General features: G+C 46.6%; 1 protein-coding gene across 1 annotated transcript in view; it reads right to left on the bottom strand.

Moving 5' to 3' along the window:
• POLR3A (RNA polymerase III subunit A) overlaps positions 1-11,680 on the bottom strand; it is a 49,986-nt gene extending 38,306 nt beyond the window's left edge. The window contains exons 1-5 of the mRNA XM_046027414.1: positions 11,528-11,680; positions 8,359-8,494; positions 7,971-8,108; positions 7,382-7,553; positions 6,981-7,135 (exon numbers count right to left, since the gene is read on the bottom strand). Of these exons, the coding sequence (XP_045883370.1) occupies positions 6,981-7,135; positions 7,382-7,553; positions 7,971-8,108; positions 8,359-8,494; positions 11,528-11,571 (645 nt within the window). The 5' untranslated portion in view covers positions 11,572-11,680. The remainder of the gene's footprint in view (positions 1-6,980; positions 7,136-7,381; positions 7,554-7,970; positions 8,109-8,358; positions 8,495-11,527) is intronic.
• Between the last annotated feature and the right edge of the window lie 997 nt (positions 11,681-12,677).

Here is a 12,677-nt window from a genome sequence, read left to right on the forward strand (position 1 = left end):
AACCATCGTATACCCCTACATGAGCAACCATGTAGCCATTAAAAAAATGACACCACAGAAATTTAGCTACTACCATGAAAAGTTCATAAAATACTGGTAAATGAAAGAAACATGTGTATGATATGATTTCATTTCGGGGGGAAAATGTATATGTACAGAAAAGAGGAAATGGATGTTTAGCAAGGTGTTAATAGTACTGTCTGCAGATGAATGGAATTATAATCTTTTTGCATCTTTGTTTACATTTAAATTTTCTGCAGTGTGGCACCTGGTGGCTCACTTGATTAAGCAGCTGCCCTTGGCTCAGGTCATGATTCCAGGGTACTGGGACTGAGCCGTACATCAGGCGTACATCCCTGCTGAGAAGGGAGCCTGCTTCTCCCTCTCCCTGGGGCTCCCCCTGCTTGTGTGCTCTCTGTCAAATAAGTAAATAAAATCTTAAAAAAGAGGCATTAAAAAATAAATTTTCTGTAATGAACATATATTGCCTTATTATTTTTAAAGATTTTATTTTTCATTTATTTGAGAGAGAGCATGAGCGTGGGGAGGGGAGAGGGAGAGGGGGAAGGAGACTCTCCACTGAGCAGGGAGCTGGAAGAGGTGCCCTATATTGCCTTTGTATCACCTTCATTTTATAGAATTGCTATGCTGTAACGACTTACTCATAAGAACTATGCACCTGCTCAGAGATATTCAAAGATCAAAGATAAGAATGGTTAGCTTGTGTCCTGCTGCTGAAAGTTGTATTTTCTTGGGATTAAATAATGTGTGACAAAGAATACATGTTACAAGCAGAACTTGCTATGCATAACATAATGAGACAGGGAACAAAATTAAGAAAAGTTTGATAATCCACTGCCCTTAGGATACCGTCCCAAGAGCAGATTTCTGCGAGCCCACCCTGGACATGACAGCAGATTTGGGGAGAAAGAAGGAATCTTGCCTGAAGATTTGCAGTCCAGGTCTCTGCCCACAGAATTCCCTTCCTCACCTTCCCTGCCTCCCAGCAACGAGCACCGCACGCTACCTGAGGCAGTCAGAGGAAATCTACACTAAGAGTTCTAGGAACAGGGTGAAGGCCAGATGTCACTTACAGTACCAGGGTCAGTGCTAGACAAGAACATCATGTTACTGGGGCGCCTGGGTGGCTCAGTTGGTTGGGCGACTGCCTTCGGCTCAGGTCATGATCCCGGAGTCTTGGGATCGAGTCCCGCATCCGGCTCCCAGCAATATGGGGAGTCAGCTTTTCCCTCTGACCCTCTCCCCTCTCATGGTCTCTCACTTTCTCTATCAAATACATAAATGAAATCTTAAAAAAAAAAAAAAAGAATATCATGTTGCTGAAGTCTCGAGGACAGGAGGGCAGGAAGACTGGAAAGAACCTGGAGATCAGTTCCTGGCTGGAGCCGTTACTCCAGAATGACGTAACCCTTGCCTTCTATAGGGCACAGGGAAGAGGGCCCTGATTTATTGTTATGTACTAGGAAAAGAGAAGCCAGAGACCGCTGGAGAGACAGAAGAAGAGCTGTTTGGTCTGAGACACAATATTCAAATAGCTCGGGCTCCCTGGTGGAGTATGTGGGTTGTCCTGGCTGGCACAGATGCTTAGCTTGTTGCTCAGTCTGCTAGGGATGCTGTGGAAGGCATTTCTACCTGGTGGGGGTGGGGGGCAAGACTGATGCTATCTAAAGGAAGACTCTTTCTTTCCTTTTTTTTTTTTTTTTAAAACAGGCTCTACCTCCAGGGTAGAGCCCAATACAGTGCTTGAACTCAAGACCCTGAGATCAAGACCGCCTGGGTGGCTCAGTGGTTTGGGCCGCTGCCTTCGGCTCGGGTCGTGTTCTCGGGGTCCTGGGATCGGGTCCCGCATCGGGCTCTCTGCTTGGCGGGAGCCTGCTTCCCTCTCACTCTCTGCCTGCCTCTCTGCCTACTTGTGATCTCTCTCTGTCAAATAAATAAATAAAATCTTTAAAAAAAAAAAAAAAAAGAGCTGGACACTCTAAAATTAAAAAAGAAAAAAGAGTTGGACACCCGGGGCACCGGGCAGTGGGTTAAAGCCTCTGCCTTTGGCTCATGCCATGATCCCAGAATCCTGGGATCAAGCCCCGCATCAGGCTCTCTGCTCAGCAGGGAGCCTGCCCCCCTCCCTCCCAGCGCCTACTTGTGATTGTGATCTCTGTCAAATAAATAAATAAAATCTTAAAAAAAAAAAATGGCTCAGTGGGTTAAGCCTCTGCCTTCAGCTCAGGTCATGATCCTGGGGTCCTGGGATTGAGTCCTGCGTTGGGCTCTCTGCTCAGCAGGGAGCCTGCTCCCCCCCCCACCCCCGCCTGCCTCTCTGTCTACCTGTGATCTCTGTCAAATAAATAAATAAAATCTTAAAAAAAAAAAAAAAAAAAGAGTTGGACACCTAACCAACTGAGCCACCCCGATGCCCCTCTATGGAGGGTCTTATCTGAGGTCTGCCAACTCCTGGATTTGTATTAAAATGGGGAGTAGATGTACACTAGTCTTCTGGGGACAGAGCCCAGAGTTTAATTCCTAAAGAGGTCTGTGACCCAGAAAAGGGTCTGCTCTAAGGTGTCATCTAACTCAAGGGTGCTGTGCTGCCCATAAAGGGACATGAGGTTCCACGTTCCTGGAAATCAAATGGGTAAACATGTTGGGATCTGGACCATCCTGAGATTAATGAGCTTCAGGGCAATGCACCCACCTGTCTGCACGACACCTCTCTCCACAAAAGCTAAACGTGACTCATGGATGCTTTGTTCACTTTGGTGACTACGGGCCCACTCTGAGGGATCTGGCAATGCTGAATTCCTGATTCGCCCCCTCCCTCCTTTCACAGCTGGCCTAAGAACCAGGATCTTGTTGATGGTCTGACAACTCTGGAGGCACTGCCACTGCTCCAAGCACTGTAAAGGCCTCAAACAGGACCTCAGAAAAACAGATCTTGCTACAGACCACACTAAAGGAGAAACCAGCTGGGGTGCCTGGGTGGCTCAGGTCATGGTCCCAGGGTCCTGGGATCAAGTCTCATATCGGGCTACCTTGCTCAGCCAGGAGCCTGCTTCTCCCTCTGCTTGTGCTCTCTTTCTCTGTCAAATAAATATATATTAAATTTTTTTTTTTCTTTAAAGATTTACTTATTTGATAAAGAGAGAGAGATCCTAAGTAGGCAGAGGGGCAGGCAGAGAGAAAGGGGGAAGCAGGTTCCCTGCTGAGCAGAGAGCATGATGTGGGGCTCAATTCTAGGACGCTGAGATCACGACCCAAGCTGAAGGCAGATACTTAACTGACTGAGCCACCCAGGTGCCCAATAAATAAGACATTAAAAAAAAAAAAAAAGGAGAAACCAATGGAAATACAAGATGGAATACAAGTGTTACATGAAGCAGAGACAATGGACACATGGTTGAGAAAAGGGTGAGTGAGATCAAAGGGTGGGAAGAGCAGAAGCTGCAGGAAAGCTAAGGCAAGGGGGCCTCTGGTGCGGGGAGGGAGCAACGTCAGTAAAGTAAGCCAAAAGGACGCTGAGTCTTAGCATACACGTGGAGAGGGGAAGAAACCTCACCTGTCTTTACCATGACTGTCATTACTTATTTTCTTTATAATTTTGTTGTAAATTAGATCATACAGTTGCATTAGTTCATTTTTATTTATTTATTTTGAAAGATTATTTTTAAGTAATCTGTATACCCAATGTGGGGTTCGAGCTTATGACCTTAAGATCAAGAGTCCCACTGACTAAGCCAGCCAGGCACTCCTGTCATTACTAAGGCTTTTTTTTTTTTTTTTTTTTTTTTAAGAGAGGGAGAGAATCTTAAGCAGGCTGTAAGCCTGGCGTGAAGTCTGACTTGGGGCTCAATCTCACACCCCTGACATCATGAGCTGAGCCAGAATCAAGAGCCAGACGCTTAACTGACTGAGCCCCCCAGGCGCCCCATCCTGTCATTATCATCATGATAACGCCAGCTACGGCAACTGGGTAACGCGCTCTAAGCACCTGCTCTGCAGCGGGCACTGTGCTAAGCACTGTATCTGGAGTTCATCTGTTAATCCTCACAATAGTATTAAAGCAGATACTCTTGTACTCCCTGTTGATAGTTGAGGAAACTCAAGTCCAGGTTGGGTCACGTGTCTACAGTCACTGAACAAATAAGCAGCAGAACTGGGCTCTAAACTCCCATCCTAAACCACCTCTAGGGTGTCAATCTGGGCAGAGTGGGGTGGGGTCCACAGGGAGGCGGTGACAGTGGGGGAACGACCCGAGAGTCAAGCTGGATGCTCTAGGCTAGTGACTTAAATGGGAGGGGGTTACCTCCAGAGCCGACTCATTTAGGAGACTGCCCAAACAAGAGGCCTCCCAGGCCATATGGGAGTATTGTGCTGCTGTGGACAGTGTGGAGCAGACAGCGGCTGCCCAGGCCTGGGCAGAGAGGTGGCCGGGGGAAGTGGTGGTGGCGTGCCTGGGAGGCTGATCTGGGAGGAGCAGAGTGTGTGCAGGGGGATGGCAAGTAAGGCTGCCCCCAAGAAAGCCCGGACACCCCTCAAACTCACAGACTGAGGCTGCTCCCCAGGCTTCTGACAGCTCTCTGCACAGCTGAGAGCCTGCAAAGTGCCTTTCTCACAGCTATACAAAGGCAAGATCATCTTCCTCAGCTCACACTCTTACTTCCCCTGCAGTAGCTTCACAGTAACTGCCTTGCAGACGCTTCAGCTTGAATCAATCGCTGACACCCTGTCTCCCCATTTCCAGGATCACTTCCATTTTCCAGATGTCTGTGCATGTGCTCACTTACCTCTGACCACTTCCTCTCCCACCCATCTCCCTGGTGGCTGGCCATCAACTCCTGTCCGTTATCATATGCAGTGACTCTGGTCTCTGGCTCCTTTATTGCCACCTAGGCTCAGGGTCCGTTTTCCTTGTAACCACCCCCCAACTCCGCCCAACATCAAGGCAGAATTCACATATAGTAAATCGCACAAATCCTAAAGAAACTGACACATTTTAACACATATACACCACACACACTAATGTTCAGAACAAGATACAGAATATTTTCATATTTCCATAAAAAGACCCCGATACTCTTTGTCAGTACTAAGCCCTCACCCCAGGGGAACTACTCTCCTGACATCTGTCACCACAGATCAGTCTGGCCTGTTCTTTGACTTGATCTACCTGGAATCATACATCATGTACCCTCCTGTACGGAGTTCCTTGTTCTCAGCAGGATTCTGACATTTGGCCAGGTTGTGTGTGTCAAGAGTTCACTTCTTTCACAGGATATATTCCATCATGTGGATCTATGACAACTAGTTTATTCTCCTACTGACAATCATCTGGACTATTTCCAATAGTGGCTTTTATCAAGAAAGTTGTGATGAAAGATCCTGTACAAATATTTCCGTGGACACAGGCACTCATTTCCCTGGGGAATGTACTGAAGAGTAAATCTGCTAGGCCATATGTTAAGTGTAGATGTCACTTTACAAGAAATCGTCACATGGATGTTCAGAGTGGTGATGACTGTGCACATTACCACTGTCGATGCAGGAGTACCAGTCGCTTCACCTCCTTGCCAGCATGTGGTTTTCAGTTCTTTTTACATTTTCATTTTTTTGGTATGCATGTATAGTTTTAACTAGCATTTACTTGATGACTAATCACGTCGAACAATTTTTCACTTATGTATTAACCATTTGAATATATCCTTTTGTGAAGTGTTAATTCAAGTTTTCTCCCACGGCTTCAAATCAGGTGAATTTTTCTTATCGATTTTGAAGGACCCTTTCCTATATTCTGGATAGGAGAGTCCTTTGTCAGATACACGAACGTTGACTGCTTTCTCTCAGCCCATGGCCTGGCCTTTTTACTCCGGTAATGGGGTCTCTAGAGGAGCAGCCATGCTCTTTTGCAATTTCATCAGTTATTCACCATGAACCTTCCTGTTCAGTGCCTTCCTGGCTCCACACTCTCAGAGCAGACTGAGCTCTCACCTGTCTGGTCTCCAACACTCCAGTTCCCTTGGCTACAGTTGACTGGGTCATCTCAGACAAGGCTGTCTAAGGCGCTCCTGAGGATTACACGGGAGGCAATCCATGTGAAGAGCCTGGCCAGTGCCCGACGCTAGCAGCAGTCACTGAAGGCAGGGTGCTTTTATTAGCATTCCCTGGTCTTTCAGAGCCTCAGCTTCAGCATCAGCCTAGACACTGTTGCCTGGACATGCTGAGCTCACGGCCCTTGACGCTGTAAACCTGACTCACCCAGATCCCACCACGTCTTTCCTCAGTCTTCCCTAACCAAGTCCAAAGTGACATCTTCCTCCCCATTCCCCCTGAGCTTCCTGTCTCTGCCACTTGTGTGATGGTCAACACCCTGCCCTAGGATACCAGTTATCTTTTCACAGACTAATTGCCTATGACACATCTAACTGTGCGACCAGTGACAGCAGACCCACCATCTTGCAGTTCCTGATGCTTCCCCTAAGTATGACAGAACTTGGTACTCCGTAACAACTCAACTTGTTTGTTAGTCTCAAGTATACTACCAATTCTAGACTGTACTGTGGGAATTAAATACTAATCGAAATCAGAGCAAGGCCGAACAGGGTCCCTCATAAAATTCTACTAGTTAAATCAGTGCCAAGTTAAGTAATGGGAGTTATCTATAATTTCTTAGATCTCAGTACCCACATGAGAAACACCATCTCTCAATTTATGATCTATACAGCCACAATCTCTTAGGATAAAACACATTATCTGTACCATTAAAAATGTGTTAGTTACAAGGCCAGTCTACCTTAAACATAGTGTACCATAAGCACTTTACACAAAGTATTCCTAGAGATCTAACTTAATCGGACTTCTCATTTTGAAAGATGAGAGAGAAGATCAGAGAGAAGAAGGGGGTGAGAATAGGTACTTGTGAGGCAGGGGGAGGCAGGCAGAGGGCAGGCATGTGTGCTCAGGCTCACCTGTGCCCTTCCCAGCAGGGGTTCTACTTCTTTGTTATGCTCAATGGCTGTTTCAAAAGACTGAAGGAAATTTGATACGATAGGATCCACCACTTTTTTGTTGGTTTTGTACTTCTCATGAATTATCTTCAGCAATCCGCATTTCTTTACAGTACCTGTTAAGAGTGAATTTATTTACCAAGGTTGGACTAATGAGATAGTTGGTCAGGCTGCCCCAAGGTTGTAGTCTGGGTAATGAGATCACTGAAAATGCATTTGCTAACAGAGCACCGGTTGCTAGGCTCCACAGCCTCGTTTGCAAGAAAAAAACCTGACTTCCCAACACTGCATAAAAGTAATAAGCTAAATGGGCCAGAGTGAATGGAAAGAGCTTTCATAAGCCTTTTATGTGTCCTGCTCACCATTAAACGCTCCACAGTAATGGCAGATGTTCTTCTTTCGGCACTTATCTGAGATTTTCTTCTTTAGTCCACGTTTCTGGAGGTAGGTCAGGCCGGGCCTCTTCAGATAATCCAGAAACTGCTTCTTCTCCTCCTGGGACAGCATGATGTGGCAGCAAGTTTTACAGATCATCTTTTAAAAATTAAAACAGAGAAAAGGATGAGAGATGAAAAAGTCTTCTTTTAAAAATGTCACCCCTACCTCTTGCCCAGGACATGGAAACTGAGCGACATGCTCAGAGAGCTGGGTGATGTTCACCATCACAGCTTGCTGACAGGATTTTTGCTAACTGATTTTTTAATTTTGTGCTGTTCTGTACTGCTGGATTTATGATTATTTTTCACCGTGTCCTATCTATCATCTACTCAAGAAAAAACAAATAAAGAATCCTTATGCAATTTAATTTACTGCAAGATGCAATATTATGAGTGTAAAGTAAACATTCTCCCTAGATGTATCCCTAACCACTCACAATCCTAAACTCACTCCAACATCCCTGAGCAGTAATTCCCAAGTTTACGCCTTGAAAACAAACACGTCTGCACCTACCTGTAAGATGCCGATAACTGCTCTGAAGTAGCCCACGTGAAAGCACGGCAACTCCAAGTCAATGTACCCGTAGTGGCCCAGACAGTCAGCCAAGTTCTTCCCGCAGGTTTCACAAGGACGATCCTTCTCACTGGTACCCTTTGGATAAAAGCACACCCAATTATTAACGGAGACTACTGGACGGGAAAGTGGGACCAGGTGATTCTTAGTCAGAATCACCTGGGAAGGTGCAGTGTATTCACACTCCACTGACCAAAGGCTAGAATCCCTGAGATGGGGCAGGAGGAATAAGGGAGAAGGAAGGAAGCTCTACTTTCCTCTGACCTCACAAATCATTAGCTTCATCAGCATGTCAAAACACATGGCCTGGGAGGGGGTGAGGCCTTACCATCCTATGGTCAAGCACACCATACAGCAGGGGAGCATGGTTGTTGTCCTGGCTGTACAGGTTCTTACTCACAACCTGGATGTGGGCCTGCTGGCGCATCTCCTCAGGGGACTTCATTCCAAAACAGATGTGGCTTCTGGAATTAAAAAAAAAACAGGGGGTGGTGGTGCCTGGGTGGCTCAGTGGTTTAAGCCTCTGCCTTTGGCTCGGTTCCTGATCCCAGGGTCCTGGGATGGAGTCCCACATCGGGCTCTCTGCTCAGCGGGAAGCCTGCTTCCCCACTCTCTCTGCCTGCCTCTCTGCCTACTTGTGATCTCTCTCTGTCAAAAAAATAAATAAAATCTTTAAAAAAACAAAACAAAACAGGGGAGTTGGGGCACCTGGCTGGCTCTGTCAGTAGAACATGTGACTCTTGATATCAGGGTTGTGAGCTTAAACCCCATGTTGGGATGTAGCGCCTACTTAATTAAAAACAACAACAACAACAACAACAACAACAACAGTAACAATAAACGGAAACAATTACTTCAAAACTACTTACAAAAATGGTGATAGCAATGACCCACCATAACTAACCTTATTCTTCCAACTGTTTACAGGCTCTGCTCCCCTATTATTAAATATATTCAAATCTCTCCCATTTTTCCTTGGTAAACATCCCTTCATGCCACTGAAATCACTTCTATTCTTACTACCAAATGAATGGTGTTCACCAACGTCACCGAGCCCACCTGCTTGCTAAATCCTGGTAAGTATTTTCTCATCTTACCACTGTGCAGTGCTGGATGTTAACTCTCCTTCCCCCTTATCCTGAAATATTTTCCTCTTCTAACCTTTGGGACACCACATACTCTCTGAGTGCCCCCGACCTGTGCCATCTGTTTCTTTTGCTTCTTCTATGCCATCCCTTAAATATTCTCGTCTCTCCTCACGTAAGGATGCAACACTCAAGCCCTTCTTTTCATTCTAGACATCCCTCTGAGTGATTGTGTCACTCAGCTATGTATTACCGTCGGCTAATCTCCATCTGTAGGCCAGCTACTGCTGCTTAGTGGGAGACCATACAGATGCCTGTTCTGCCCAGCTGTACAGGCACCACAAACTTGACATACCTAAAACAGAACCTGATATTTTCGTTGCCAAATTTGTTCCTTCAATCACCTGACCAGCAAACTGGGGACTTACTGTGTGCCAGGCACCATCCCCAGGAGCTGTGGATACGGATTAGATGAGACAGATAAGGTCCCTGCCAACATGGAGCTCACAGTTCAGGGTGGACAAGACAGACAATAAGCAAATACATACACAAAAGTGAATAGATGCACTATTCATATGAATATTATGATATTCATATGAATATCACTATTCATATGAATAGAATGAAAATGATATGAGGTGGTAGAGTTTGAGGAAACTACATTGTGGGGCCAGAGAGCCCCTCTGTAAAACTCACATTGAAGCTGAATTCTGAGTAAGAGGGAACCAGCTTTAAAATGGGAGGGAGATGTGGCATTTGAAGTAGGGAATTATTAGGGCGAGGGTCCCAAAGCCAGCACAAGCTTGGCATTCAAGAACCAAACCAAGGGGCACCTGGGTGGCTCAGTGGGTTAAAGCCTCTGCCATCGGCTCAGGTCATGATCTCGGGGTCCTGGGATTGAGCCCCGCATCGGGCTCTCTGCTCAGCGGGGAGCCTGCTTCTCCCCACCTCTCTGCCTGACTCTGCCTACATGTGATCTCTGTCAAATAAATAAATAAAATCTTAAAAACAAAACAAAACAAAACAAAAACAAGCCAGTATAATAGAGTGCAGAAAGATAATGGCACAAGATGAGGGCCAGTCATGCTGTGCTTGGGAAGGTTGGTAGAGATTTTACATGTTAGTACAATGGAAAGCCATAGGAAGGTTTTAAACTGGACTCAGAAAATCTAATTTGCATCTTAACAGGGTCTCTTGGGCTCCTCTGGGAAAACTGATTACTTCTGAATATGGGTGGGGTTTGGGGGTGGGAATGAAGGGCCAGGGTGAATATGGAGAGACCACTGGCAAGGATTCCTCCAAGTAAGACACTTGTTTCCCATGAACGGCAACCAACCAAACAGCTGCCCAAGCAAGAGATTCTGTGTGTCAATTTTACACCCTAAACCCCTCTGAAATCCATCTCTCCAGTGACTCTACCAACCTCATGCAGAAGGACATCATCATCCCCTGCCTGGACCCCCGTAGTGGCGTCCAAGGTCTCCCTCTTATTCTGTCCCCCAAGATCTACAGATGTTTCAGGATAACTCTATTATCAAGACACTGCCCTGCTTAAAATGCTTCAGAGATTCGTTATGGCCTGCAAGAGGATTCTGGAACACAGCTTCAGATCTCCTGCTTCCTTCTCATCACCCCTTTCTCCCTCCAGTATGCTCCTTAAAGGCTGCTGAGTCTGCATTCGTCTACTTGAATCCCTTTCTTATTAGGTGTGTCCTTGCACTTGCCAACACTGACTTGCCTACCTTCTCCAACTAGAAGAGGCAGTAAGGTCTTTTTCGCGTCCTAGACCTAATACTTATGGCCGGGCCTAGCACACAACACCTTCCTCAGTTAAGCGTCTGTTGCAAGAATGATTGGTTCATTTTTCCCGTGTCAGCTCTAAGAGGAGGCCACAGTCTGATAAATAAGCTCTCAGGGACAAAAGGTCCAGAAGAGCAGCCTCATTTCTGAGACTGCTACACATCACCCAGTGGGATAGCTTTCTAACGGGAAACTCTAACCTTTCGGTCAGCAAATATCGCCTCCGTGTTACATGCTCTGCAGCAAAACCACAATTAGACACAGTCCCCGCCCGAGACTGCGCCCCATGCTGCAGTGGCAAACAGATTTGCTGGGAAAGGTCATCGTTTGACCTCGGGAGGACTCGTGCGTAGGGCCACAGCTCGCGTCACATAGCAAACCCCAGGACCACCCCCGGCCTGCAGTCCCCCAGGTGTTGGACTGCCCTCTGCCTGACCAATAGTACTTGATCTATCCTGATACTTCTGAGTTTTGCCCACACCTTCCGCGGCCCTCCCGACCCTCCCCTTCCAACTGAATCTCATCTCTGACTCCTCGAGACCCGGGACCCCTGACATCGCACCCCCTTGCCCCTCGTTTCTCCACCCTTTGACCACTCTTGCTCCTCCTTACATTTTCTTGGCCACATCCGTCTCTCGGAACTGTTCCTTCACCATGGTGACGGCTGCCGAGGTACCCTCCCCAATACTCCGGGAGCTAGAGAATCGCACGTCCCCGCACCTCCTGAGGATGTTAGTCGACTCGCCGCTAACACCTCCGCGGCATCCTGTCGGCCACCGTAGAGCGCCCCACGTGGTCGCTTCCTCTTCCGCTACTCGCCGGCGCGTCTGTCAGTCAAGAGAGGGCTTCGGACAGGCAGCTTTCCGCCTTCTCCCTACACTGCCATCTTGCGGCACCTCTTTGAAACTGCAGCGGGGCCAGTTCTGGTGATTTCAAAAGCCTTCTTGCGGTTCATTTCTCCAGGTCATGTGACCCCTGCAGAGACACTGCAAAGCCTTGCCTCAGAATGTTTAGGCCATCAGAGACAAAAACTGCATAAAATGGAAAATCGTCGTTATCCACATCAATACCACCTTAATTAAGATCGATCCTCTAATTTTTTACATTAAGGTGGAGGCTTAAATGAACCTGCCCAGGGAACAGAAGTACCAAACTGGAAGACCAAAGGAAATAAATGGGTCAGGAAATAAGGTCATGCGTGCAGTTTAGAAAGTTTCTTTGAAAAAGAAATGAGGGGCACTTGGGTGGCTTAGTGGGTTAAGCCTCTGCCTTCAGCTCAGGTCATGATCTCAGGATCTTGGGATCGAGCCCCAAACCCGGCTCTCTGCTTTGCAGGGAACCTGCTTCCCCCTCTCTCTCTTGGCCTGCCTCTCTGCCTACTTGTGATCTCTCTCTCTCTGTGTCAAATAAAAAAATAATAATAATAAATAAAAAAGGAATGAATTAAACTTACATGATTGATTACGAAACCTGAAGTTATAAATCTGTGAAAAGTAAGTCATGGTGAGCAAGATGAAGGGAGAATAGGAATTGGAGATCATTCCCATAGTCAGGAAACAAACGACTTGTGCACAGTCTGTGACAACCTGTGAGAGGTGATCCTAGTGTGACATCTCAGCACATGAGACTACCAAGGAAACCACACCACTGTAGGATTTAGTGCTCCAGAGCCTGAAACTTCTTTACTATTTGTAAGAAACTCTAGGCAGAACTGCATCAAGTGGTTCAACACCTTTGAGTTTTAAGAAAGGATGCTATTCAG

The sequence above is a fragment of the Meles meles genome, chromosome 13 (assembly GCF_922984935.1).
Source record: "Meles meles chromosome 13, mMelMel3.1 paternal haplotype, whole genome shotgun sequence".
NCBI lineage: Eukaryota > Metazoa > Chordata > Mammalia > Carnivora > Mustelidae > Meles > Meles meles.